Source organism: Populus nigra, chromosome 8 (assembly GCF_951802175.1).
Source record: "Populus nigra chromosome 8, ddPopNigr1.1, whole genome shotgun sequence".
Lineage (NCBI taxonomy): Eukaryota > Viridiplantae > Streptophyta > Magnoliopsida > Malpighiales > Salicaceae > Populus > Populus nigra.
Genome location: NC_084859.1, coordinates 17,179,007 through 17,206,977, shown reverse-complemented (window position 1 = coordinate 17,206,977; position 27,971 = coordinate 17,179,007). Strand labels below are relative to the sequence as shown.

General features: G+C 34.3%; 4 protein-coding genes and 1 pseudogene across 6 annotated transcripts; 3 read left to right on the top strand and 2 right to left on the bottom strand.

Moving 5' to 3' along the window:
• Positions 1 to 1,311: 1,311 nt before the first annotated feature.
• On the top strand, positions 1,312 to 2,001 carry LOC133701982 (UPF0481 protein At3g47200-like). The gene has a single exon (XM_062126171.1). It carries the CDS (start codon positions 1,312 to 1,314, stop codon positions 1,999 to 2,001), a length of 690 nt encoding a protein of 229 aa, XP_061982155.1.
• A 532-nt stretch (positions 2,002 to 2,533) lies between these two features.
• LOC133701719 (uncharacterized) lies at positions 2,534 to 8,433 on the bottom strand. The gene is made up of 14 exons (XM_062125761.1): positions 8,220 to 8,433; positions 7,852 to 8,117; positions 6,089 to 6,226; positions 5,752 to 5,833; positions 5,421 to 5,497; positions 5,104 to 5,210; positions 4,328 to 4,445; positions 4,096 to 4,212; positions 3,876 to 3,967; positions 3,631 to 3,697; positions 3,464 to 3,542; positions 3,276 to 3,367; positions 2,935 to 3,078; positions 2,534 to 2,851 (listed from the first exon to the last, which is right to left on the bottom strand). The coding sequence occupies exons 2-14, from the start codon at positions 8,101 to 8,103 to the stop codon at positions 2,825 to 2,827; spliced, it is 1,392 nt and encodes a 463-aa protein (XP_061981745.1). The 5' UTR covers positions 8,104 to 8,117; positions 8,220 to 8,433; the 3' UTR covers positions 2,534 to 2,824.
• A 6,043-nt stretch (positions 8,434 to 14,476) lies between these two features.
• LOC133701051 (NADH dehydrogenase [ubiquinone] 1 alpha subcomplex subunit 2-like) lies at positions 14,477 to 16,904 on the bottom strand. Its single transcript, XM_062124824.1, has 3 exons — positions 16,705 to 16,904; positions 16,507 to 16,613; positions 14,477 to 14,841 (listed from the first exon to the last, which is right to left on the bottom strand). Exons 1-3 carry the CDS (start codon positions 16,788 to 16,790, stop codon positions 14,738 to 14,740), a joined length of 297 nt encoding a protein of 98 aa, XP_061980808.1. The 5' UTR covers positions 16,791 to 16,904; the 3' UTR covers positions 14,477 to 14,737.
• A 3,557-nt stretch (positions 16,905 to 20,461) lies between these two features.
• LOC133701820 (eukaryotic peptide chain release factor subunit 1-3-like) lies at positions 20,462 to 23,100 on the top strand. Of its 3 annotated transcripts, none has more exons than XM_062125929.1 (3): positions 20,462 to 20,535; positions 21,117 to 22,579; positions 22,784 to 23,100. In XM_062125929.1, exon 2 carries the CDS (start codon positions 21,147 to 21,149, stop codon positions 22,455 to 22,457), a length of 1,311 nt encoding a protein of 436 aa, XP_061981913.1. In that variant the 5' UTR covers positions 20,462 to 20,535; positions 21,117 to 21,146; the 3' UTR covers positions 22,458 to 22,579; positions 22,784 to 23,100. The 3 variants fall into 3 exon arrangements, with proteins under 3 accessions (XP_061981913.1, XP_061981916.1, XP_061981915.1); XM_062125932.1 differs by having other exon boundaries at positions 22,719 to 23,100; XM_062125931.1 differs by having other exon boundaries at positions 22,716 to 23,100.
• Positions 23,101 to 25,370: 2,270 nt separating this feature from the next.
• On the top strand, positions 25,371 to 26,118 carry LOC133700860 (large ribosomal subunit protein uL16-like; annotated as a pseudogene).
• The last annotated feature ends 1,853 nt before the right edge of the window (positions 26,119 to 27,971 follow it).

Sequence of the window (27,971 nt, the reverse complement as noted above, 5' to 3'; positions counted from 1 at the left end):
CTTTCTTTTGTAACATTGTGCGCAACTCTTCTTGATAAGGATACCCGAATAATACCCAAAACTTGTCTATCAAGAAGCAACCAATCTTCTTCTGGCATATTTTCTGGTTTGCTCCCCAACAGAGGAAGATGAAGTTTCTTCCCATATAAATAGTCTTCAATTTGCATTTTCCAATATCCAAAATCTGATCCATCAAATTTTTCAATTCCCGCAGCCTTTATTTCATCTGCCATTTTTACTGTATCTCCGATTTGAATTTGTCAAATCTGACCTTACAGATGTGTCCGGAACGGCCAAAAATATTGGAAACGACACTGAGATCACCCCAATCGGACTTCGGATGGCTCAGATCTTAACAGTCAAAGTTTTGGATCAACGGACGGTGCAGATGAAGCCGCGTGTCAGTCCAGAATAGTGTCTGCGAAGCACTGGATCAAAACTCACTTTTGCTGACGTGTCAAGATGACGTGGCATCCACGTAGGCCAACTGGGACCCACGTTTGCTGACGTGGCAAAAGCACGCGTAATTTTTGCTGACGTGGCAGTTGATGACGTGTCTGCTGACTGGACGGATGACGTGGCGGATGACTGTGCAGGGTTGCTGGCGTGGCTGCTGACTGGCTGCTTGCGTGGCGGGTCAACCCGGTTCAGTTGCAGACAATCGGGTGAAGACGACGCGTGGAGAGCGTGGCGCGAGTGGTCGCGCGTGGGCAGTGCTGTCGTCGGCGCGTGTTGGCGCGTGCGGGCATGCAGGACGTCGGTTCTTCGCCGGGTTTTCACCAGTGAATTCGTCTCTTCTTCCTCTACGCGATGGTAATGTCAAAAACACGTTTTGAGAACTTTGATTTTTGAGTTTGGATCAAACACCCTCTTTTTCAAGAACAAGCTCTGATACCAGTTGTTGGGTTATTCCCGAACTCAAACACACAAATTTACGTGGTTCGGCAACTTGCCTACTCCACGGAGCTACTGGTTTGTATTAATCAAGCTTAGAAACAATACAAACAACAAAACAAGGAGGAGGAGAAATCTTCTCTACTCAACTCAAGCTCTCTCTCTCACGTTTTTCTCTCTGTGTTTTCACTCTTCTCTGCATTCTTCGCACACCAACACTCTTCACTTTGTCTAATTATAGCCAAAGCTTGGGGGAAGAAGTCAAGGCCACCAATTACGGCAAAATAGTTGCCACCATTTATGCCTCCACTTTATGCTAAGTGGAAGGTGATGTGTTCCCACTAGGCATTAGTGGAGGTGGGGCATTGTTTGTCCCCATGATATTAACACCTTCTTCAGGGAGATCCCATCAAGAAAATGCGTCGCCCCCGAGTAAAGGGAGGACTTCATGGGGATGACAATGATATTATACGATCAGCGACAGAGATTAATGAAGCTGGAATCCAGTTCAAGAAAAGTAAAATTAAGAGCCTGAAAGAAATCTCATTCCATCGTGGGGTCATAGAGCTTCCTGTCATTGAGGTAGATGATACCACCGAGGCAACCTTTCTGAATCTGATGGCCTTTGAGCGCTTCCATGTTGGTGCAAGCAATGAGGTAACATCTTATGTCTTCTTCATGGACAGTATCATTGACAATGAGAGGGACGTTGCCCTCCTAAACTCGAGAGGAATTATCCAGAACGCTATTGGAAGTGACAAAGCTGTCGCTAAACTGTTCAACTCTCTCTCTAAGGACATTGCGTTGGAATCCAACAGTAACCTCCAAGTGGTGCAAATGCATGTCAATGCTTACTGCAAGAAGCCTTGGAATGCGTGGCGTGCCAATCTCATTCACACCTATTTCAGAAATCCTTGGGCTATTCTGTCTGTTATTGCTGCACTCATCCTCTTTGCCCTCACTATTGCTCAAACTGTATATTCTATAGTACCTTACTACAGGTCAAATAACTCTACATCGCTCTCTCCTCCTATGGTTTTTGCGGCTCCCCCTCCCCTTTCAACTCCTCCTCCTATGCATCCTCCAAAACTATCACGCCGCCATTGATTCACATGTTTCCACCACCATCCACTTTAAATTTCGAATACAAATGGTGAGTGAATCCCACCAATTGCCACATCTATATATTTCTTTTCCTTTGAAAGCCTTGGGTTGCTTGTTTTGCTTTCTCCAATTATCTTTAACAGTTGTGTTATGTCTTTTATTTACCTAGTTTTAAAATTAATAACTATATAAATCTCTAGTAATCCTGAGATTTGTGACACTCAAACTAGAAAACAAACACAAGGTCTAACTAATTAAACAATACCCTCAAAGTTAAGTATTTGATATTTTTGTATGACCGCATCATGATCATAGAGGCATGTATCATTTATTTATCCTGTATCTCGTTTACTTCTCCAACAAGTGAGGTTGACTCCTCTTAAGATTTTTTTTTTCCTGATCTGCCACAGAATGGCAGGCCTATTTGACTAACAGTAATTAGGTTTTATTGGCCTTAGAATTACATCAACCATAATAACGCATGGATCTTCAGTTAATTATATTGACTCGGTCTTATAAACATGATAGCAACGAATTTATGATCTCAAAGTTCCCATTATATAACACTGCATATATAAGTATTATAGAGAAAAACAAAAATAAACTGAATGAATCAGTAAACAAAAGCTCCTAAAATAAGAGGAGAGAGATGGAAGAGCAATTTTCCCCTTCCCATTGTAGAAAGACCTTGTGCTGACATTCTCTATTAGTATTTACAACAGCTAGCCGAAGATGAACTATGTTGTGATGAAGTTTTTCGGGTGTTAATGCACTGGAAAGTAAACTAGTGTGGTAAAAGTTGTAAACTATCCAGTCTGTTATCCTTTCATCTTCCAATTCCAATCAACCTAAGCTGCCAGATATAAGAAGTTTGTCAGATTGCAATATTGCAATTGTAGAAAAAAAATTACACGAACAGAGAAGGGGGAAAATTACAATGTTGTTTCCAGGCTGCTTCCAGTAAAATCCCTGCATGACAACTGGTAAGACATTGCTAGTTGCAAGGATAAAAATCATCAATGCATGCATTCCCATCCATTCTAGTACCAATGTTGGGCGCCTGAATCCACAGACATCAACCTGCAGTAAAAGCCCATTCAATTAACACGTATCAGCCAATAACAAACTTTGCTGGTTCCATTGTGGAAAGAGAGAAGAAAAGAAACAAAATGAACGAGAAATCTAGCCCAAAAGCGAACATACATGCCAGTTATCAAGAAAATAAACATAATAATCATTGAAATCTTTTCTTCAGTAGAAGATGATAAAATACCTACCAGCATATAGATTCCAGTAAATACAATGCCGGCAGCACCCGCAGTGACACACATGTAACTGAATGTGTAAAGAGCCTTGTTAACATGCATTCCTAGAGGAAGGAAGAAATCAAGAATCAGTCAGTACAAGCATTCATGCTACCTCTGTGAAATTCAACTTTAAGACCTGTAAATAAACTTAATCTCACCTGACAAATCCAAGACCAGACCCAAGACTACAAAACAAGTAGAAGGGACCATCCAGTGAAGGATTCTATCCTTGTGTTCCTGAAAGTGGCAGAGCGAAAAAAATTAGTTGAACAAAAGGAAACTTAAATAAACGATGTATTATATTTGACCATGTAGAATATGTCACCTTGAAATGGACAATGATGTGCCCGTAATGCAAACCAACCAAGCAGGTAACGATGGCCATTACTGAACTACAAGGACAAAGTGCAAGGATCACACTGAGAGCCCAAAAATTAAGCAAACGCTAAGAAATTATTCTTCTAATGGATAAGAAATCCCCACAAAGTTAAAATCTGCATTGATTCCTGATACATCACATAAAACATGACCTCTAGGAAAGGCACAAGGAAAAAGGAAATGTAAATGAACCTCAGGAGTCCTTCAGGATCAAAAGGGGCCTGACACCATGAAGGAGCATCTGGTGGTAGTGGGCCATAGTCAGGGGAATTGATACTGCATGCCTGTGGAAGGTAATTGACTAGTATTAACATCAGCATTAATAATAAATGAATAGTAAAGCATAAATGACAAGGGAAGCATTCTAACAAGTACCATAATGAAACAAAAACCGACACAATATAGAAATTACCTTCGTTCGTGCATAAATAGGCTTTCTATACAGGTGTTGAATTCCCAAAACTGTACGATCAATCATTCCAACAGCATTACAAGCAGATCCTGTGGTGCCCCTTACACCACATTTCACCTTCGAGAGAAAATGAATCATATCAATGACTGAGCTATCAATCTTATATCATTTTCCCACTATAGCATTAGCAAAGATTGCAAGTAAATTTCTTTAAAGGAAATAAGAAGCTCACCCGAAAGATCTTTGGGGAGGAAGAAGAGGCTGCAACTGGAATCTCATACTCCCAGTCAGGAACATACAACCCATATAACAAGGAAAGATATAAACTAACAAGGACAACAACCGCGCCCCTGACAGAGTTTGCAAACAAGTTAAGAAGACTCTGACAGTAACGAAAGGAAAAGCATTCTCACCAACAGAAATTTATCTCATGAAGAAATAAAGGGCAAGGGCTATTAATTAAAAGGTGCTTGAAGGACATGCAAATTACCCCACTCGTAATAATGAAGTGATGAACAACCTTTTCAATAAAAGTTGATGTTTTCAATGATGGATTTAACTTATAAGACTAAAGACTATAGTCTTCCGGTGAAGTGGAAGTGAGTTATATTGAAATGCCAGCCAAAACGATGTTTCTATTAAATGCAGCAATGTGAAATTACTAATTCTTAACAACCTCCTCCCTCCTGTCTCTATTCCAATGTGCCAAGTTTCGTTTTTGAGGAAAAAGAGTTAAACTGCCCGCAAAGACTGAGTTGTAAAACAACAGAGTTACACAGGTATGATCTCACAATACTTGTCACATTTCTGTGAATCAATTCATCTGGCTTGTAGAGAAAAACTCAAATTCACAAATACCAGAAATGTACCAGGGGAAGACTTCAAATAGGCTCGTTTATAAAATAACAAGCATAATGACATGACAGGTTTACTGTGAGTTACTGCAGCGTCAAATGAAGTGACAAAGCAGATGATTTTGTGACACTACACTATGAAAAGAATGCTCACCATTGAAGCTGGTATTTCCTCAGCATGGATAATCCTGAAGCAACATGATTATCACCTTTTAGCCAAATCTCACACATGGCGCCTATTAAATATCCTATTGCTATTCTCTGGGGGGGAAAGCAGCAACAGATTTCAACAGTGAGCAACTACAGTCAGTTAATCTGTCAACTGGCTAGAAGAAATATATATCAAATGGCTAAACAAGGGATTATCCTCATGAAAGCAGGTCAAAACAGACTACAGTAGATTTTCCTGCCAATTTGACAAGCAATTAGCCACCTGGACTAAAAAAATGATGAGGAAAGTTAAAAGAATACCTGCAAGATACCCATCCATCTTATTTGTACCATGTCAACTCCAAAAGTTAGATCGTTCAGACCGTGAAGAAAGCCACCTGGAAAGGAGAGATGACAATTTTTTAAGAAACACATGATGGTGTCTTTTCCAGAATAACCTCCCGGAAAATGTTGTTTCTTTAATATCGGATAAATTGAAAATTTGGCAACATTTCTTTTTTTTTGTTCGTTTTCCTCTTTTTCTCGCATTCTTTCCTTTGAATACAATAGTACTTGTATGAAATATGGCTGAGCTTAGAAAATTAGTATCGACTATAAAGATGATCTAAAAGTTGAGGTTCTTGAAGATGACCTTGAAGAAAAAGACCTATGACGAGAAGTTTGAGTGCCCGGAGGATCGCTTTTCTAGTTGCAACAGCTTTGCTTGGCAATTTCTGTAGGAACCAAAATATATATGGAGTTAGGGATAAGAGCAAGTAGTAGTAGAAATGCTGGATGTAGCAGCATCAGGAAGGGCATCATTAGATATCTAGGAATAACTAAATTCCACAGTACTTTTTAGGCTACAGAGAAAAGAGAAGTCAAAACAACAGCACTTGTTATTATGATCATCGCATGAGTGGTATATTTTCAAGTGCTTGAATGCTAGCTAGCGTAAGAACAATAAATTTCCAATTTTATTTAGATACCTTGTACGTGAGTCCAAGCGAAACACCGACCATGAATAGGAAAAATGGCATGACTACATCTGCTAGTGTCAGACCATTCCATGGTGAATGATTTATAGCGGGCAGAACTCCACCAGCATCATCCACAAGTATCATTAGCTGCATTGATCAGTCATAAAACTATGATCCTTCAATTCACAACATATAGATATCAAAATGTTATTAGAGATGAAACAGTTGTTGGGAGCCAATGTTTGCTTGGTCTTTTTTATGCTAAAATGGACAGAAATCATTGATTTGCTATAAAATAAAACCAACTCCAACCTGCTTTACTTAATTTGTTAAACGCAAGTGAAACCCAGTGTCCATTTCCTTCTTATTTCTTTAAATTTTGAGGGGAATTTAATATTTACACATACCATTTAGCCTCTTCTTTTTTTTTCCTTTTGAACTGTACTATCCTGGACATCAATGGTTGATCTTTGAATATCATTAACACTTCGCTACAGCCCTTAAGACATGTTACTGTTATCCTTTTTACATTAGACCCAGAAAATCCCTTTTGGACTCCCTTTTTTTTTTTTACCGATTGTTATTAGTATCTTGAGAATTGCGCGTGACGGGGTGTTTGGGGAAAAGAAAGAAAAGAATTGCTGTCTGATTTAGCGGAGTGGGATACAGTCTGGATGGTGGGTCATTTCTACTGCCACCTATGATAGCTTAGGATTCTGGGCATGTTGAAGCAGAACCGTACAAAGTACGCTGCAAGGCAAGCTGTCCTCCATCGGGACTTTGATGGTTGATGCTGAACTTCATTCTAACAATATGGTCGGGTCGGATCCTAAATTTACATTTTAGAAATTATTAATTTCAGTTTTACAAACTCATTAAAGATTTATTTAATTATTAATTTTAAAATTCATAAAATTAGTTGATATACACCTATATTAACAGGACACTACGTTAGTAAAAAAATATACAAAACCTGGCAAACGACATATCAGTTTAGCCAGGGGCCCAGGAGGTAAGACTAATAATATAAAAAATACATGCCTCTGACCACTTACCTACCCACTTCAAATAAAATTATTATAGATGTAAATGCATTGAAAATCTTGATCGTTTTCATTGCTGAATAAAAATAAACGATGGATAGTTGGTACCATCTGTTCATCTTGCTTTCTTTTTTTACTGTATGCATTTATTTTTTAGACGCGCAGTTACATATGAAGATCAGTTTTCCAGCTATCAATCTTGGAAAGAAAAATAAATGTCCTTGATAACACACTATAAATAATCAAAACTTAGCATATGTGATGATGCTAATTCAATTTCCTTATCTGGATACTGAATATTGACCTAAATGCAGAGAAAAAGGAGGGGGGGGGGGGGGACACTATTCTTGGCCATTGATAATTTGGATCATCCATCATGGTTTCTAAATCAGCATTGAACATGTCTCTCAATCTTTTCTAATTTTTCTTTTTGGGGCGAGTGTGAAAATGTGTTAGCGGTGGTTCTTTTCTCTAGGTTATAAGAGTAAGGACAACAAGTCATCAATAGTGTGAAAATAATGGTCTGATTGACCTGACAGAAGAATCAACACGATATGACTCTTATAACCTACCACCAAAACAGAACGAAAACAGAGCAGAACAAGATGAATGCCCGATGCAATAGCTGTGATGCATGAGCAACATGGAATAAGTTTCCCATAAGAAGATTTAACACCAGAGCAAAAACACAAATAAAAAGAAAGATGAGTTGGTGAATGGGAACATTACCGCAACGGTGAGGCCACGAAAAACATCAAGAGAAACAAGACGTTGTTGTTGTTGTTGTTTCAGTCGTTGTTGATGATGCTGTTGCTTTGAATGAGTGGGGAGGATAAAAGTTTTGCTGTCATCCACAATTGAATGATCACCCCCAACACCATCTTCATCATTACTTTTCAAGGACTTGTTTCTATCCCCGTTCTCTTCCTCCTCTTGCCCTTTAATAGGCTTGTACATTGCCATTGTCATCGCCATTGCCATTCACCCTCGGCCGGCTATAGAAAGAGATGAGAGAGATGAGAGAGAGAGAGAGATTCTTTTCTTATTCACACGCTACTGATATATATACATCGTTGGGATACAGTTAAAGACTTTACCTTCCCTCCTTTCGCTTTCTTTGCTTTACTTCTCCTCCTCCTCTTCTTGAAGAGCAGCCAGAAATGGAGGAGGTCTTTCTTCTCCTTTGTTTTCTATAAATTGCTTTTTATAATGAGGAGGGGAGAAGGCTTTTCTGGTAGACCGACCGACGTGCCTCCCCCTTTTCCTTTAATAGGCGTTATAATATACACGTAACAATATCTCCGAGGCTTTAAAGGAAAAGAAAAAATAAGGGGCTGAGAGAAAATTATCTTAGATAAGAGATAGATTTATACGTGCGGATAAAGAGGATGCGGATGGGAGAAGGAATACAAGGAGGAGTCTAAGCGACAGCGCCTGGTTGCCGTATTGGCCTCGAATTATTATTATTGTTTCAAAAAGAAGAAGGGCATTCCTTTTTCGTCGTCCAGGTCTATACTGTACCTGTACCATACATATACGCGTATATGACAACTGCTGTCAGCCAATCACTACCAAGATAAAAAAATGGTTTGCTTTTTACTTCTGATGTACGATAGCATAGTACTGTACTTTAAACTGCTTTTTGGAGCGTGTGAGAAGGAAGACTTTTAAAAAGTGGACACAGTTAGAAATTGGAGTGATTACGTCATTTTTCTCCGACCTTTTTGCCCCCGTCTTATTTATTTTTTTAATTTTTTTTGGATTTTTTTTTATTTTGATAGATTGATGTTAAAATTAAATTTTAGAAAAAATATATATTACTAAATAAAGCCTTGCAAAGCCTCCATAGTCACAGTCACTTGCTACTACAAAAGAAGTTACTTGGACTCCATTTACTAAACAACAGCGCGTGGTTCCAACGATTTTTCCATGTAAAAACACATCCAAGCACTCTTTCCAACCTCCTTAACATAAATCTAACCTTAAAAAAATATGTTTTGACAATTAATTCTCACAAAATTAGTTTTTCTTTTTTAATTTAAAGATTTAAATACACAACACCCTTAAATATCTTGTGATTAAATTGTTTCATATTGGTCATTTAAAATATTTTTTATAATGATTTCTTTCTCGTTTGATGTCTATTATTATCAGATTCGGTTACATATTTTTTTTTATTTTTTTTAGTTTTACAAAAATAAAATTTAATGTTAACACCCCGGTTACAACTGGGCTAACAATTTTTGTTTCTCTTTTTTTAAATGTCATATTTTCTTAATTTTTTAATTTATAAATTTGAGAAATATAAGGTTAAAAAAATATAATATAGTAATACGTGCTTAATAAAGACCTTTTGTTTTCTTAAACTGAAATTGTCGGTTAAGATACATAAAAAATAATAGATGGAGATGGATGAGAGAGAACAATTAAAATTTTGATTGGAAAAAAAATGATAAAAAAAAACTTTAGAAGAGAAATCCCTCAAACCCAGGGAGGATGAACGGTCCTTCCGACATTCATGGTAATTTAGGATTAAAATTTGGACTAGTTAAATTTTAATTTCATAAATTTAAGACTTAGATTTTAATTCTAACATGGTTTTTAATAAAATCAAATAAAATATTGATATAAAAATTAATTTGATAAAATTTTTAGTGATTTGATTGATTCAATTAAATCTTATCTAAATTTGATCGGGTTAATATTAAATAGTTTTTTTAAATAAAATAAAATAAAATAATACTATTTTAATAAAAATAATTAGCATAATAATTTACGAGTTCACCAATGACCAAGTAACTTATCGAATTAATTAAAGTTGGATAAATATGATTCGGATAGCACATCTTACCCTCCCCCTCTTTTTCCCAGTGGTAACGCGGAATTTCTTACCGTTTTATATGCACTCCACGTCATGCTGTCAATTCTACTGATTACAACAGTTGTCGACAAATCTTTTCCTTTTTCTTAAAGATATATAGTATTCGATTACAAAATCGATTGAGTGTCCTTTTGATACTGCGGTTGAGTCTACAAGTGTAAAATGTTTAATAACCCTTTTAAAACTATGGTTTTAAAAACTTAAAATATTTGTATATTTCTCTCACCTACTTGTATTTTTTTTTTAAATAGGCATTAAAAATAATTAATAATATATTATTAATTACTTCCTAAACACCATGGAGATTTTTTAATGAATTCTTCCTTCTTTTTTTTGGATAATAATATCTTTTGTTTAGATTTTTTTTCCCTTTCTCTTGTTATTTACTTGTTCAAGCCAAAAGAATAATAGTAGCAATCAACGTTATATAAAATAAAAAAATATTTTTTTATATAGATTCAAATAATAATGGTAACATTAGATTCAACAACAATCCACTAAAAATAATTAAAAAAAAGATCAATATCCGAGAAAGATTAGAGTTGAAGTGAAACATTAGATAAAGAGACGTGATACCTTAATGGATTAAGAGTTGTAGTTTAAGAGTAGTTGGACATGAGAATTATAAGCAAAGAGTAAAATCGTGAACAGTCACAAACAAAGTTTATTCGTACGAAGCTACATTATTGCCTTCCTCGAGTATTCCTTAAAGTACTCATAGCAATTAGGAATACAATTGCTATTTTTAGTTCTTTAGCAAAAAATTAAATTATTTTTATTGTGTGTTGCTTGTTATGATTCTATGAAGTTTATCCGTCAAATATTTATCTTTTCTCCAAATTTAAATGTTGTGTTTGAAAATGTAATAATGGTTGTTTTTCAAAATATTTTTTTTTCAAAAATACATTAAATTAATATTTTTTTATTTTTTAAAAATTATTTTTAACATTAACACATTAAAACAATCTAAAACAATAATTTTAAACAAAAAAAATTCAAATTTATATTAGTGGAGTCTCCAAAGATTTTTTTTTCCGGGTTAATTCAATGATAAATCATCGTGTGTATTCTTGATTTTTTTAAAAAAAAAACAATATTTAACATTTATTTAGCTTATAATAACACAACAACAACTAATAATTTATGTTTTAACAACACAATTTAGGATCAAAAGTAGAGTACCCTATTCTGGTACTGGTAGAAAGAGAACTCACAAATCCAAATTATGTATTCCTCTCTGACTAACGAAACAGCTCCTAAAATCTAAAATTGCAGCATTATTTTTGTTTATATTCCGGATGGATTATTAATGTTATCATGTTTCTGAACTTGTGGGAGTGGGGCGGTGCCACTCAACAAAGCACGAGCTGTTGGAAAAGCGGCGATGTCATATTCTGTCGAGAATTCGAAAATTAAAGGTTGTAATTTGATGTTTTTTCCTTTTCACCGCCCTAATTGGCTGCAGAAAGGAGAGCCTGCAGCCAGTGGCGAGTGGGTATATGGAATATTATGGGCTGGTTGCTGGCGATAAAAGAAAGGCGTGTGTCATGAGATATATAAAACTTGTGTTTGGATCGTGTGGTTATAATTATTTTAAAAAATATTTTTTTATTATAAATATATTAAAATAATATTTTTTTAATTTTTTAAAATTATTTTTAATACTAATACGTTAAAATAATCTAAAAATATTAAAATAATATTAATTTAAAGTAAAAAAATATATAATTTGTTTTTTAAATACTTTTAAAAGAGGAATTTTGCTTCGCCTTGAAGTGAACGAAGGTTCCTTGTTGAGAGAGAGAGAGAGAGAGAGGAACCACGTGTGCTGCTCAGCTCCATCGTCAAAAAAACTTTCCCCTTCCATAGGGCGTTTTGGGCGCATAACACACACACACACACACACACACACACACACACAAAAAGAGGCTTAGTTTAGCGACAGCATCTTATCCCATTGAAAAATTCACACACACGATTGTAAAACTAAAAGATATCGATGATGAGGTAGAAGGATAGTTGTTGAATCGTTATCGCAATTGTCGAGTGTGAAATCAACATCTTACGCGTCTAAAAAAAAGGAGGGATTTCTGGAAGAAAAAAAACAAAAACTACATATTTTCCGCAGCTATAATAATAAAAAAAAATTGGTAAAATATACAAGAAAAACTTTTTTCTATAAAAAACCAAAAAATTACAGACTTGTCACTGCTAATGTAAGAAAAACCGGCAAAATTTACAATTATACCATTGTTACAATAAAATATCATTTTCTTTTAGTATATGTACTAAATAGTTAATCAGTTTTACGCCGCAGACTAGGTCAAAATTTTCCTAACATAAAAAAAAATGATCAAGCAATAATAATTCAAGCAACCCTGAGTTAACTTTATTAACACGCGATCTAAGATATGAAATCAAAATAACCCATAAAAAAAGTTAAAAGAAATTGAAAAAAATCAAGATCTAATAACCTAATGTCAAATGATGAAATAAAAAAAAATAAAAAAAATATAACTTCAAAGAAGAAAACTCGAGTCAACCTAAGCTAACGTGACTAACCCACGACCTGTGATATAAGATTGAAATAAAAAAAAATAAACTTTTAAATGTGGGACCTAGTAAAAAAAACACCAATGTTCAATAAAAAAACATAAAAAAACCTGAGCTAATATGGGTTAACTTTACTAACACACTTTCAAGACAACTTAGTAGAAAGAAAATTGAAGATGACAAAGCTCAATGACTAATAATTTAATGTCAAATGATAAAATTAAAAAAAATCAATGTCATAAAAAAAAATTCAAGGAAAAATATTCGAGTTAATCAGGATTAACTCGACTAATGAGATCGAGATAAAAAAATAGACTTATTAAAAAGGGAACTAGCAAGAAAAACCAAAGTTAAATAGAAACAATATTGAAAAGAAAAACACAAGTTAACTTGACTAACCTGCACTTAAAATAACCCAACATAAAGAAATGTGAAAAAATCACAAAGCTAAAGGGCCAGTAATTTAATGTCAATGGATTAAATTGAAAAAAAAAATCAATTTAATATAAAAAAACATCGAGGAAAATTTTTTTGATTCAACCCGTGTTAACTCAACTAACCTGTTACTTGAAAATGAGATCGAGATAACTCAATAAAAAAAAGTAAAAAAAACAATAAAGTTAAGAGCCTAATAATCAAATATCAAATGATGAATTTGAGAAAAAAAAATATTTCTTAATAAACAACCCAAAAAAAAGCCGAACTTAAATCCGGCTCAGATCATAAGATGTAGTAATCAAAAGATTGTTTTCTGGAAGCAAAATAAATGAAATTGAAAAAAAACTAAACTTTAAAAAGCATTAAGAGCAAAATAAATAATAATCAAAAGAATAAAGATCAAAATCAATAAAATTACAAAATAGAGGACATGATTGTTTTTTAAAAGGACTGACATGAATTTCAAGAGCATGAGAAAGAAAAAAAAAACTCCACCACAGTCCAACTAGACCTTTACCATGAGCACGCGCCACATTACCAGAAAGAGAATAATTTGCCGCTCCTAACACCGCCATAGAAGTAGGATTTTTTAATTGTATGGCCCCGCACGCCCTGCCTAAAAGCGTGAAGCTATCACGCGTGCTTGACACATATTAATAATTTATAAAAAATTATTTAATTGATTAAAGTTACCAAATAACCCCTATCTAAATCCAAAAAAAAATTGAAAATACTAAAATTACCTTGAAACCGGCCTTAGTTTTTTTGAATTTCAAGGGTAATTCCATAATTTAATTGTTTAAAAAATAAAAAAGACAAAGAAACACCGCCGTGCATGTTCACTTTTTCTTTCTCCTAAGGATATGACTGTAACTTTACCGTGCAATTTTTGTAAAAGACAAAAACTCTCGGTGGAAAGCTTAACACTTTTTTTTATTTTTAAAAGCAAAATAGTCAATTTTATCGTGATAAAAGAAAGGTGTCCTGATCAATTTTTCTCCAATTAAATTTATAATGACTAATGAATCCCTAGAAAAACAATTTTATTCTCAATTGCAAGTTTCTTTAGTTTTTTGGTTGAGGGTAAAAGCTACTTTTTATTATTCAATGAACAGTGAAATGTGTATTGCAAAGGAGAAAACATGTTTCGGACTAGCTTGAAGTGGAACTGGTTCTGGTTCATCCTTGGCCTCTACTTCTTAGAATTTGAAGAAGACGCCGGTCTTTGAGGAATAGGGAAAACCGATGTCATTGAATGACATGGTCGATCATTTAACTACGTTAAACCGTCGCAAAGAAAGATTTTGGTTGATTTGATTATGGAAACATGGAAAAGACAAACTTCGAACATGTCAATGTTAACAGATTGTCTTCAGGAAAGACCATCTGCCACCAACTGTTTTGGTTGGAGTTGGCAGTCCATAGCATACTCCAAACAAATGCTAAGAGGCAAAAAGGAAAATGACCATTTAAGATTGCAGATTCGAGGTCCTGTCCACTTTGGACAGAACTAAAAGCTGTGCTGGTTATCAATACCAAAAAAAAAGAATGTCAACGCTAGCTATTCCACAGGAAGGAAACATGCTAATGCCATGTTATAATAGAGATCAAACTCAAAGACAACGAATAAGGGATGTCCAACTCCCAAATAAGAATCCTAAAAGAGAACATCAGAGAGCAGGCATGATAGATCTTCCCAAAATATCAATATATTTGATTTCATACAGATGAACAGCATCGAAATCAAACCTTAAGCGATGCACCCACTTTCCCAAGCTCTTCTAGGGCCTTCGAGATCTGGGCCTCACTTAAACCTTCCAACCGAACACCCCTCTCAACACCAAAATCTGCATAGAAATCAAAGATTGCACAACTCCACATCACAATCATAGAGCTAAAGAACTAACCTGTGATTGCATAAGGAAAAAAAATCACACAACTCAAACGTATACCAGCATGAAGTACAGCATGTACTTGTGAATGAACAAGGAAAGAACATGGAGCAACAATTCATGCCCATAGTTGCAGACACATCGGTGTTAATTCACCATCACGCAAAAAACAACCTCCTATTTTCGAGTTTCTTAGCCAAATGACAGGTTGGATAAGTCATCCACACATTGCAGGACGTGTTGAAAAAGCATAATTGAAAGCAGAAAATATGTTAAGCACAGGCTGTGCTAAAGGAACACCTCTCTTTCTTGCTGTGTCAAAGTTTTAAGTGCAGAGGTCACATGAGTCAAAGTTTTAACTTCGCAGATTGCAAATATCATCACATGAACCTCCAATCACACCATAGCTTTTAGCTGTGGAAATAAAACACCTAACGTTTAATGTCCATAACACCATAGCTTTCAGATTTGGACTGCGATTAAAGAAATAGCCCCAAACAAGCTTCAGCAAATACCACATTAAAAAAAATGACCCATGAATTTTTTTTACTGTTTCTGTAATGAGAAACTATAGACAAGAAGTAACTGCAAAGAAATCTAATCCTTTCAACTTTAAAGCTACAGCAAATTGTATAGCATGATCTGCCCCTCAGATATTCCATCAGAAGCGTCTTATTCCACTGAACAAAGGGTAAGCTGTCACTAACCTACTGCCTTGTCATTGAAACTTATTTTGTTTCAAGTTAAGTTAGGCGGTTGATATAGCAAATTCAAGGAAAGTAGAAATGAAGTCTATCAGTTGGCCATAAAAATATGGCGACTATGACCATCCTTGACCACTTAACCTATAACAATTTCTTGGTACCACGAGTGTAACTTGTAATTAGGAAAATCAATTTAGTACACTGTGATTTATCTGCTGCCAAGACTTTTAGTCATTGGCACATACAGCATTCAGTCCCATAAGATTATTGATGAAATAGAGAAAATACGTGGCAAAAACATATCTCACAGCTTCTCAATAACACGCATACTTCAGAAGGAAAAGGATAAAAAATCAAATTGAGAAAGGGCCTGTACGTACTAATTGCTGTTTAGGATGCATTTGACTAGGGTATTTGATAGAAGGGATCTGAGACCAAGATTCTAGTTTAATTTGGGTATTTTCAAACCTACTATCCAATTAAACGTCATAGATTTCGGTCATTTGAAATGACTATATTGATTTGAGTCATCTCAGAAGACAAGAACTACAATTCTTAATCTTCCAGTAAACTCTAAAATCCTGCTCAACTAGAGTATCTAAGGCCAAGGTTTAATTACCCAAATACACAAAAAGAAACATAGCTCTGAGCCCTAAAAACTAATTGAAGTCCTAAATACAATGGGAAACCCACTAATTCATTACAAAAGCAAAAAGAAAAGAGACAAATCCCATTTCAAAAGATTGTCATAAATCCACATAAAAACAAAATAAAGGCAATTATACCATAAACCAATCAAATGCATGTGGAATTTCAGCAGAAGTAACAGCAAAATCTAACAGCTCTGTGGAGAAATTTAAAGAAATAGTGAAATGAGACAGCAAACAGGACACTGAAAGAGAGAAAAGTGGGATACCATATCTAGCCCATAACTGAGGTTCTATTCCATTGCATTCACGGATCAAGATGGGAAGTTTTGGGTTAAGGGTTTTGAGATCCTTATAATTCCTCTCTATAAATGTTCTGTACAAGAAAAAAACATTAATGATAGGATACGATCAAATCGAAATGTCTAAAGATGAGGTTTGAAAGATTCTTGTTAGCGAATGTCTACCTAGTAGTCGAACTTGAAGGGGAAGATTGGCATAGAAGAATTCGAAGCTCTTTCAGGTTCTTAGAAAGTTGTCCTCTCCATGCCATTTTCTCAGCTCTACCTGGCCCGGGTGCTTTGTCTCTTCCAAACCTCAGCTTCTGTCGCTCGGTTTTGTCTCGAGTTTACCTTTTTATCAAAACTAGAGCTTCTTCCCTTTGGTGGAATATACGTACCATTTACTTTTTAAAATGTTTAGTGATATATTAGAATAATTTTAAAAAAATGAAAAAAAATCATTTTTTTAAAAATAAGTTAAATGCTCTATTTTTCTTAATTGGTATAAAAAAACTAATTTTCTCGTATAAATTTTCTTCCTTCCATAATCTCTCAACATACAAGAAAAAAAACAAGGGTGGTGATCTATCTTTTCAAGTTTTGGTAACAAGATGCTTCTGTGATTATAAAGACTTGTCATAGTTAATAATCATTTAATCTAGCTAAAAGTTTAATAAAAACTTTTAAAAATCTTATTTTTTTATAGGATTAAAATTTTATAATAATTAAAGCTCGAAAAAGTTTTAAAATAAAGTTCGGAAGTTAATGTGCAGGATTATTTTTATTTACCTTGATATATTTGGATTCTTTTTACTACTTAGCTTAGAATTTTTAATTTAATTAATATTTTACTATTTATGAATCCTAGTAATGAATGGATTCTATTAATTATGTAATTTTTAATTAAAAATATTTTTCTATTGAGGATTTTAGTTTTAATTGTGAATTTTTTTTATAAATTTTTTTATGATTAATATAAATAAGAATATATATTTTATTTTGAAATTGAGATTATTATTTGGACTTTTAATAAAATACTAACAAAATTTCTCTAAATTTTTATGTGACTTGTATTTGTAACTTTAATACATGATAGGCTAATTTTTATTAACGTTATAAAAACACGTCGAGAAAGAAAGGTTAGAGGTGTGATCAAATGCTGAGAAACATTTAAAAAAATCTTAGCAATCTTATACATAATGATCATCTTTAAATCTAAAAGCTAATCTTTGGCCCATCAAATCCAATTATTATCCATCCTTTATAAGAATTAATTAATTAATTTTGATAAATGTTACAATTATCTCAAAAACTTCGTGTTTTTTTTTTATAATGATAAAGAAACAAGTATTTTCCTTTTCTTTTCCTTCTTACCGAAGAGACTTGGGGTGTTTTAGTTGCAGAGTAATACACTGTTTTTCCAAGAGAGATATAAAAAGAAACAAGGAAAAAGAACTCTGTTCAAATGATACACACTTACAAATTGAAACAAAGAAAATAGAGATTTTGTTTTTTTCATCATAATGCATGAAGCTGAAAAACATCTAATTTTTTTTCAAAATTTTCCACCAAATCAAAACTAAGTAAATATTAGATAATAATATAAATTATATTATGAAATCTGATCTAATAGTTTAAGCTATTGGGTTAGATGGTTCTTTGACATGGTATCAGAGTTTTGATAACCAAATAGTCACGAGTTCGAATCTCACTATCTGTATTTATTTGATAAAAATCAAGCACAAGATAACATGAGTTTGTACAAGTTTCAAGTCTAAATGACATAAATCATATCCTGAAATCTTACCCAACAACTTAAACTATTAGGTTGAGATAATTATTTGACGGTAAAAAAGATACCTCTCTATTTTTTTCTACATCAATGAGTTTTTTTTTTTTGAGGGAAAATACCCTAATACACACATATATATGTATGTATACATACATACAGATATACGCGCGCATATATATATATATATATATATATATATATATATATATATATATAAACAAAGTCATTTTTCAGATAGCTTAGGATAATTTTATCACTCCTAGATATTGCTTAAAGTTCTAAGATTAAATATTGTTGTCAATCCTTGACCAAAATTAGGTAGCTCAGGCCAAGTTAATATAATTTGACTTCTCTCTTAATGTTGTCCATGCATTATCTGATTAAATATAGCAACTTGATCCTTTTTTTTTTCCTGGGTGTCTAGCTAACGTTTCAGGTGGATTGTGATTAGGCTATCTTCTCATGGCATGCATGTAGATAAGAAAGATTTTGTTCCTTGGATCATCACAAGGCTATCCCTTTTTCATTTTAAAATATAATAAAATAATAGAATATAAAAATTATCATCCTAGTTGCCCATGATGCCCCTCGTAGGCAGGACTTGTTTTTATATCAGTGAATGAATAGTTTGGATTTTAGCTTCATGTGTATTTTTTTCAGTTCATGTAAATAATCACTTGAGATTCTATTTTGAATTGAATTCATTTTTGATGATAATAATATTATATATGATAGAATATGAAAGTTTATATGCTAAAAAAATAGAACATCCATGCTTAGTGGGAATTAACATGTACTTGAAGTGTTAATCAGAAATCTAACTATATGTCACGAGAGTTTTTGTACGAGGCCACATGTTTTTCAAAATTTATGTCATAAGTTAAAGTTAAAGAATTTGATGAGAAATTAACTTTTTGTAGTAGTGGTTGCTTTTCAAGTAACTTTGTGTCGAAATGTATGCCAATGATTTTTTTTATTTTTTAAAAATAATTTTTAACACCAGCACATCAAAATGATCCAAAACATATTAATTTTTAGTAAAATTAAATTAAATTTTTTAAAAATACTATTTACACCACGTTCCTAAACAACTTCTAAAAGATATTAGTGTGGAGAAAAGTGTAGCAGTGAGATTAGTTGTTTTGTGCCATGAGATTAGACAAAGACTTGTAGTGGAACATAATTGCTATTCCAAGTTAATTTTATTAGAATGAAAAATAGAGCTAATTGATTATTTATAGAATATGATAGAGAAAAACAATAGTTTCTAAACAAGGACGGTACTAATGTGGTGAAAAAAAATATTTAAAAACCATCTAATAGATGGTTCAATAGTAAAAGTTTGGGATTAAAAGGTTTACTTCTCTGTAGTTTTAAGTTCGAGTCCTGTGATTGCTAATATGATAATCACTGAAGGCTTACATAGTCATTGATTTCAGGGCTTGTAGAATTAGTCGAGGTGCGTGCAAGCTGATCCAGATACCTACGTTAATTAAAAAAACATCTAAACAACAACAACAAATGAATTTGATTAAAAAAATCATCTCAAATTAATTGTGAAATGATTATAATCATTAAGAATTTATTATATCTTAATTAATATTGTTCATGAGTGTAAATATTTATTATTAATACACCCTAACAATGAAAAATATTATATTGTTATGCTTATTCTTCTAATGAAAAATTTAACTAAGGTGGAATTTTTTTCTCGTATTAATGATAAAAAATGACAATATTTATGCATGTTAAAATTTTAGAATATTATCAAAAACAAACTTTATTTGAACATGATTTTCATCTTGTTATATTTTTTCAAATGAAAAATAAAATAACATAAACATATTTTTCATTTTTTTGGGTTAGAAAAATATTCTGAAATTTTAATAAATAAACATGTTTTTTAATTTTTTATTGGAGAGAAATAAAAAACTAAAATTGAAAAAGAAAAATTGTTTTTTGAAACTGCACACAGCCACACACCCTTGTATCCTATTATTCCGTCCCTTTAGCCCGCAATTTATTTTATTGTTCTCCGAATAATAATAAACAATCTAACTATAACCATGACTGGGTATTTTAATCGAACCAGGGTTAATTAACTAGGGCTAGGTTAGGGTTAGGGTTAGGGCATCCCATAATATAAAATGCGTGCGATCTTTTTCTGCGATTCTCTTCGCAGACAAATAATAAAAGACCCACCTCTTCTTCTCGGGAGGCGATAGGTGCGTCACCATCTTCTATTCTCTCCTCCATTTCTTTAATATTAAAATAAAATATTTCAACAATTATTATTATAATAGTAGTATCAGATACTATCTTCTGAATTTTAGAATTTTTTTTTCATTTGATCTCCATGATGCATTCTGTGATTCGTGTCATAATCCTGGATATTCTCTTAGCGAATTTCATGATTTTACTTTGTTTATTATTTTTGAAATTGAATTTCGCTGTGTGGATTCTGTTTCTCTCTCGTTGACTACTTTGATTAGCAGTGCTAGGCAAACTGGAATTACTTTATTGTTTATATTTTTAATTTATGATTTTGTATTTAGTGACGGTTGTTTGGGGCTTAGTTCTGTTTTTTTCCCTCACTTTAGTTTAAAAAGGTTATATCATATTCCTGTTTAGTTTAGTGATTTAGGAATCCTAAAAGTGTTATTTGGATTCTAATTCTAAGTAGTTTCGCACAAGAACTTAGACTTTTAGACATTATATTGCTGGTACTTGCTGTTTCCTTTTGATATCTCCAGACCGTGCGTTTGTCTTGGTGGTTAATTATGAAGTTCTTATGCTATCTTTGCAGGTAAATTTGTCTGTTCTTAAACACGCCACAATGTCAGACGGTCATGAGACTGATAAGAACATTGAGATTTGGAAAATTAAAAAGCTTATCAAAGCACTGGAAGCTGCTCGAGGTAATGGCACAAGCATGATTTCGCTTATCATGCCTCCACGTGATCAGATTTCTCGTGTCACTAAGATGCTTGGAGATGAGTTTGGAACTGCGTCAAACATTAAGAGCAGGGTCAATCGTCAATCTGTGCTTGGTGCTATTACATCTGCTCAGCAAAGGCTCAAACTTTACAACAAAGTTCCTCCCAATGGGCTTGTGCTTTACACTGGGACAATTGTGACTGAAGATGGGAAGGAAAAGAAAGTGACAATTGACTTTGAGCCTTTCAGGCCCATAAATGCATCTCTTTACCTCTGTGACAACAAATTTCATACAGAAGCTCTGAGCGAACTCTTGGAATCTGATGACAAGTTCGGCTTTATTGTCATGGATGGGAATGGGACTCTTTTCGGGACACTGAGTGGCAACACTAGAGAAGTGCTGCATAAATTCACTGTTGACCTTCCGAAGAAACATGGGAGAGGAGGGCAATCTGCTCTTCGATTTGCGCGACTTCGAATGGAGAAGCGCCACAACTATGTGAGGAAGACAGCAGAACTTGCCACACAGTTCTATATCAATCCTGCCACCAGCCAGCCTAATGTTTCGGGATTGATACTTGCTGGATCAGCTGACTTCAAGACTGAGCTTAGTCAATCCGATATGTTTGATCCTCGACTTCAGGCTAAAATTCTGAATGTGGTTGATGTTTCATATGGAGGGGAAAATGGTTTTAACCAGGCAATTGAACTGTCAGCGGAAATCCTTTCCAATGTGAAATTTATACAGGAGAAGCGCTTGATTGGCAAGTACTTTGAAGAGATAAGTCAGGATACAGGAAAATATGTTTTTGGTGTTGATGACACACTGAAGGCTTTGGAGATGGGTGCTGTTGAAACTCTAATTGTGTGGGAAAGTTTGGATATTAATAGGTACCAGTTGAAAAACTCTGCCACTGGTGAGATTGTCATAAAACATCTGAATAAGGAGCAGGAAACCAACCAGGACAACTTTAGGGATGCAGAAACCAAAGCTGAACTGGAAGTTCAAGATAAAATGCCACTGCTGGAGTGGTTTGCAAATGAGTACAAGCGGTTTGGTTGCACTCTAGAGTTTGTTACTAACAAATCACAAGAAGGATCCCAGTTCTGCAGAGGGTTTGGTGGGATTGGTGGTATCCTCCGATACCAGCTTGATATGAGAACATTTGATGATCTTTCTGATGGAGATGTTTATGATGATTCTGAATAACAATCAGCCAACCCCACCCCACTGCTGGTGCAGGAGAATGGGGCTAAAGAGCCTGCACCAGCTGCGCTGCGCCGCTCTGGAATTTGCCCAATGCTCAGAAAACTTTCAAAGTTTTAATCAAGGTCTTAATCTTTAAACTCATATGGCACTAAATCTCATTATCTTTCCAATAATGTTACATTGATTTTTATTTTGGAAGAATGACCAGTTTCAACTTATCTAATGCCTTCTTCTTCTTCTTCTACCCTTTAAACAAAGGAGATCGTGATATTTTCCAAGTTAAAACAAGCTTAATGTGGGGATGATGCTTGCTTTTTGTCATGCAGCTACATTTTATCTGGAGTATGAAATATGTTTTTGGCTTGGCCTGGAGTCTGAGATGTAGCAGAACCAACTTGGTTGATGAGTGGATGAGACTGCAGATATCTACACAGAACATTATCATTATCTATGGTTGTGTTTTTATGGATATACATGTGCACTTTAAAGATGCTTTAAGGTTTGTCCTTGTCTTTAATAAGTGGAAACTTAGTTGAGATGGGAGATGATCATGACTTTGATTTTCTTCATTTACAACTATTATAATTATGTTTGTTCTGCTCTCTCACCATTAATCTCATTTCATTTTCTATTCTGATCTCAATGAATTAGATCACTGTATTAATATGATTGCAAGAAGTTGTATGCCGTGTCGATTCATATACTAGTTTGTTGATGAATTGAACATGTGATTATGGCTGTGGTGATTATGGGGATGATTTTTGATGCTCAACCCCAGCCTTTCTTCTAAGCTCTTCGGTAGCCTGTGTCAATTGTTGTTTGTGTGATGACACATTCTTTTTCCAGACGAGAAGGGAAAACAACCACCCATTGGGTTGGTGCTTTTGCTTCATCGATGCATCTCCATGCCATGACTAAAGTGGAATGTTTTTAGTTCATAGATGATGAACCGGTGATTTTCTTTGGTGTGAATTTTTTATCACACGACTGTAGCAGAATGTTTTTTTTAGTTCTAAAGATGATGAGGTCTTAAGTTTCTTGCTGTGGATGGAAAAGATTTCTCTCGCCTCGACTTTATTCTCTCTCTCTCATTGATTACAAGAAAGTATGTTCAGCTTTTAAATTTTTTTAAAATATACTATGAATAAATAAATAATTTATAATATCATTTAACTATTATCTTATTCTTATTTTTATTTTCATCTCTATCTTCGTATCACTTTACTGCTATTTTTATTATTATTACAACCTCACCACTATTCCTATTTTCTTTATCATCCCCGCCATTTTATTGTAACTAGCGTCATTTCACCATTATTTAAAAATTTCTTACATGGAAAATATTTTATAATTCTAAAATAATTTATCCAAGTGTTCATCTTCTGTAAACTGATACGAAGGAAAAAAGAAAATGCCAGCTTTGCTCGCCGTTTCGTGATCTGGATGAGAGAAGCGCTCGCATTTCCCATGCTGACATGGTGTTCTTCTTGTTCTCAAACCCCATTATTTCAACTCTTCGCTTTACCTCGCGCGGGTCCTGCTGCTTTGACGTCTTGGATAACAAAAAAGTGAAGACGTCGATGCAAAATCGAAACTGTATATTAATATCAATAATAACATATTAATTAATATCAAATATCAAATATAATTGATATCTCATTGGTTTCTATAAATTTCTTAGAACAACAATGAACTTCAATATTTGATTTCATCTCTAGATAATAAATTATCTTCAATGATTGATGGTATTTCTCATACAACCAATAGTAATTAATAGTTTCAGAATTGCAACTTTTAGTTCCTAAATTAATAATATAAATTATTTAATATTAAGAATGTACAGTTCTTGCTCTTATTTCTCTCTACTACACGAATAATTATTAATTTAATGAAAATTTTCTTTTCTTTTCTAGTAAATTGTTTATTTATGATTAAATAGGTGGGATTTTATTGGATAAAAAAAATTAATAGATCTATTTACAAATTTAAATAAATATTTGTCTATTTAATATATCTATCAAATAATTAAGAGTAAAAAATGAATTAATTAATCTTGAAATGTAGAAAGATTATTTAATTCATTTTGCAACAATTACTAATTTATAATTTATTATATATAAAAAACTAGAGCTGAGCCAAAGCCTATTACGAAGCATCAAAATCTAAGCCCAGCCCAGTATAACATTAGGGTTTTGGAGCCGTCATATCGAATGGAAACTTCAGCTATAAAAGAAGGGCTATCTGGTGTCAAAGACAGGAGTCGCCATTACACCATCTTCCCTTGCAGCCTGACTTAAAAGCAGGTATCGGTTTCAATTTTCAAACCCCATTCCGTATATGCACGCTAGAGATTTTTTGTGTCCTCCTTGATTTTTCTTTTTCTTGTTCGTGTTTACTTCTTGTTATTTATTTTAAATCGTTAATGGGTTCTACTTCTGTTGTTGTCTTACTTCTACGAAGCTCCCAATGATTGAAATTCAACATTATATTAAAGTTTCAGCCTTGTCTGACTGTACATGTTGAAAACTAGCCTTTATTCTGAGGGAGCCTGCTCAATTTGTTTTTGTATTTGCCATTTTAAGGAGTTTCAAAATTAATTACTGTTTTGTGTTGAGGAACTATCTCCGTGGTAATAAGTTCTAGAGGTAATTTTTATGAAGGTTGTCTTCGTTGCAAGAACCCTCAGTAATCGTTGGCATTGTGGATTATTATAACCAGATTTGTCTTGTGAAACTCCCAATGATTGAACTTCGTATAAAAGTTTCAGCCTTGTCTGAATGCATATGTTGAAAACAATTTCGGTTCTGAGGGAGTATTTTTGGTCAATGAATGTGGAAATTTGGTTTGATCTCAGAGTGGGAATTGGCTTTGCATTTGTTTGATGCTTCTGTTTTGTTTTTGTTATGATAATAGGAAGGTGCCATGGTTCGAAGACCTGCGCTGTGCTGGCAGATTAAAAATAAGCCCTACCCCAAGGCAAGGTATGGCAGAGGATTTCCTGATCCAAAGATCAGAATTTATGTGCGGGCATGAAAAAAGAGTGGTGTTGATGAATTTCCCTTCTGTGTACATCTTGTTTCTTGGGACAAAGAAAATGTGTAAAGTGAAGCCCTTGAAGCTGCACGCATTGCGTGCAACAGGTATATGGCTAATTATATAGGAAACGATGGTTTCCATCTTCAGGCTAGATTGCATCCCTTTCATGCCTGTCTTGCGCATCAACAAGATGCTTTCCTGTGCTGGGGCAAACAGGCTCCAAACTAGCATGAAAGATGCCTTTGGGAAAAGCCCCAGGGGACTTGTGCAAGGGTTACGATTGGGCAGGTTCTGCTTTCTGTATGCAAATGGAAACCAGGCACAAGAGGCTCTCAGAAGGGTTAAGTTTACATTCCCTGGCAGGCAGAAGATTATAGCGAGTCGGAAGTTGGTTTTTACCAAGTTTGTGCCCAATTAAATTATATACATGTTTTGCGTTCCCCTTCTATCTTGTAGAATACAGTTACCAACGGGAATTCCTGATCTTATATGTGATTAGCTGCTCTTAATGCTACCCGCTTCTTCCATCTTTGCTGTGGAAATTTCCTGAGCTTTCGTTTGTAATCAATGCTAACCTCCTGTTGATGGTTCGCAAACTGATTCAACATGCTATTAGTGCTGCTAATATCAACTACTCCTGTGCACTCGTTTTTGTTTCTTGTATTTCATCTCTATTATTTCTCAAACAAAGAATTGCAAATGTGGATGATGAAACCATAGTAGTCAAGCGAAACATAAGAGCATAGCTAGGAGTTGTACCATTTGGCCTTGCTGCAATGTAAACCTGCATTGAATCTTTTCGCAAGACCCCGCATCCCAGCCCTAATCCCCGTTTTAACCAGTCCCCAGGCTGCTGGTGTACTCATTTCTTCCGGATGGAAGAAAAGCACCGTAGATCCTGTCAGCTGCTCTACTTCTCCATCCCTTGATTCTACTGAAGATGTTGATAATATGTTCAAGAATTTCTACAAATCAAAATTGATTATAAACCCAGATAGAATTAGGAATCTTCATATATCTGGCCGTATACACCAGCTAGAAAATATAGATACACAGGTCTTGGATTTTCTATAACTTGGTAAAGTACATGCTGTTCCCTGTTCAGATGAATGGAACCGTATACTTTCATATATAAACTAGTTGGGATGTGATGTACAGTTAGAAACACAGCCGGAAGAGTCTCAATGGCATTGCAGAACGCACAAAAGCTTGTTACAATAGCTTGTTTCTACATAACGCACAAAAGCTTGTTACAATTTTCTACATAACGCACAAAAGCTTGTTACAAAAAGCTTGTTACAATTTTCTACATAACGCACAAAAGCTTGTACCAATTAGAAACACAAAAGTTTTTAAATGCATGGCACAAGGTGACAAGGAGGTGGGACAGCCTGAATAAATTAGTAGCAACACGAGCCTTAAAATTTTGCGCGCTCTGTTGACAACATGAAATGATATCTATATTTTTTATTTATAAATATATTAAAATAATATTTTTATTATTTTTTAAAAATTATTTTTAAGATTAATACATCAAATCAATTTAAAAAATAAAAAATAAAAAAAATTAAAATTTAAAAAACACGGTTTTAAAAGATAATAAAAAAAAGCTGGCACTAGAGGTCACGATACCAAGCTTGGTATGCCAAGGTCGCGGTGGGACGTCCCATCATGAACTACCAAGGGATTGCATTGTAATAGAAATGAAGCACAAAGTGAAGCCAAGAGTTTCAATTTTAAGAAAAGGTAGAAGGGAGTGTTCTGCATAAACCTACCAGCCAGGAAAGGCACTACTCCAAGCACCGGCAGAGGAAGCATTCAGCAGCGGGGACCCATACTTGTCGATGCTGCTTGGAACTCTGCTTCTCAAAATAGAGAAAGAGAGAGCCAAGAAGACATTGCCACTTCCAGTTTGACCATGACCATCTCTTGACGAGGCAGAGGCTCGTGCCTGATAGTACCATCCATACCAGTGCCATCACTATCACTACAAGTCTACAGCTACAGATGTCGAAGCAGCAGCAACAGATACTTTATTAATGGTTATTCTAAATCAACAATCAACATAATACAATCATATCCTTTTCATATGATCGTTGACACCCTTTTCAACCTCAGTTTCCGACCTTGAAGTTCATGAGCTAGAGAGCCTTTCCTCGTCCGAACCTTACCCTTCTATCATAGCACTAGCTTCTTTTGATATCTCCTGCATCTTCCAATAGGAAAAAGGATCTCTAGAGCCGTTCTCTCTCTTTATTAGTCTCTGCAAATATTCCCTCGCCTTGGAAGCAAGGTATTCCCTCCTCACCAGCACTCTCTCCGCCTCCCTTTGGGATAAAAAGAGTCATTTGCGTTTTCCCTTTCATTTGTGTATAGTGTTTCATACATTGATCCAAGTAATTAGAGTTAATACAGTATCAACCTTCCATCCAAGACTTGAAAAGGATTAAACTTGAATCTGACCAATCATGTGATTAA

Coding starts and splice junctions, on each gene's coding strand:
- LOC133701051 (XM_062124824.1), bottom strand. CDS start 16,790: ATGGCATGGAGAGGACAACTTTCTAAGAACCTGAAAGAGCTTCGAATT. Junction 16,614..16,704: donor CCTTCAAGTTCGACTACTAG/GTAGACATTCGC, acceptor TTTCTTGTACAG/AACATTTATAGAGAGGAATT. Junction 14,842..16,506: donor TCAGTTATGGGCTAGATATG/GTATCCCACTTT, acceptor ATTTCTATGCAG/ATTTTGGTGTTGAGAGGGGT.
- LOC133701982 (XM_062126171.1), top strand. CDS start 1,312: ATGCGTCGCCCCCGAGTAAAGGGAGGACTTCATGGGGATGACAATGAT.
- LOC133701719 (XM_062125761.1), bottom strand. CDS start 8,103: ATGGCAATGGCGATGACAATGGCAATGTACAAGCCTATTAAAGGGCAA. Junction 3,698..3,875: donor GATCCTGAAGGACTCCTGAG/GTTCATTTACAT, acceptor TTGTCCTTGTAG/TTCAGTAATGGCCATCGTTA. Junction 3,368..3,463: donor TCTGGTCTTGGATTTGTCAG/GTGAGATTAAGT, acceptor TCCTTCCTCTAG/GAATGCATGTTAACAAGGCT.
- LOC133701820 (XM_062125929.1), top strand. CDS start 21,147: ATGTCAGACGGTCATGAGACTGATAAGAACATTGAGATTTGGAAAATT.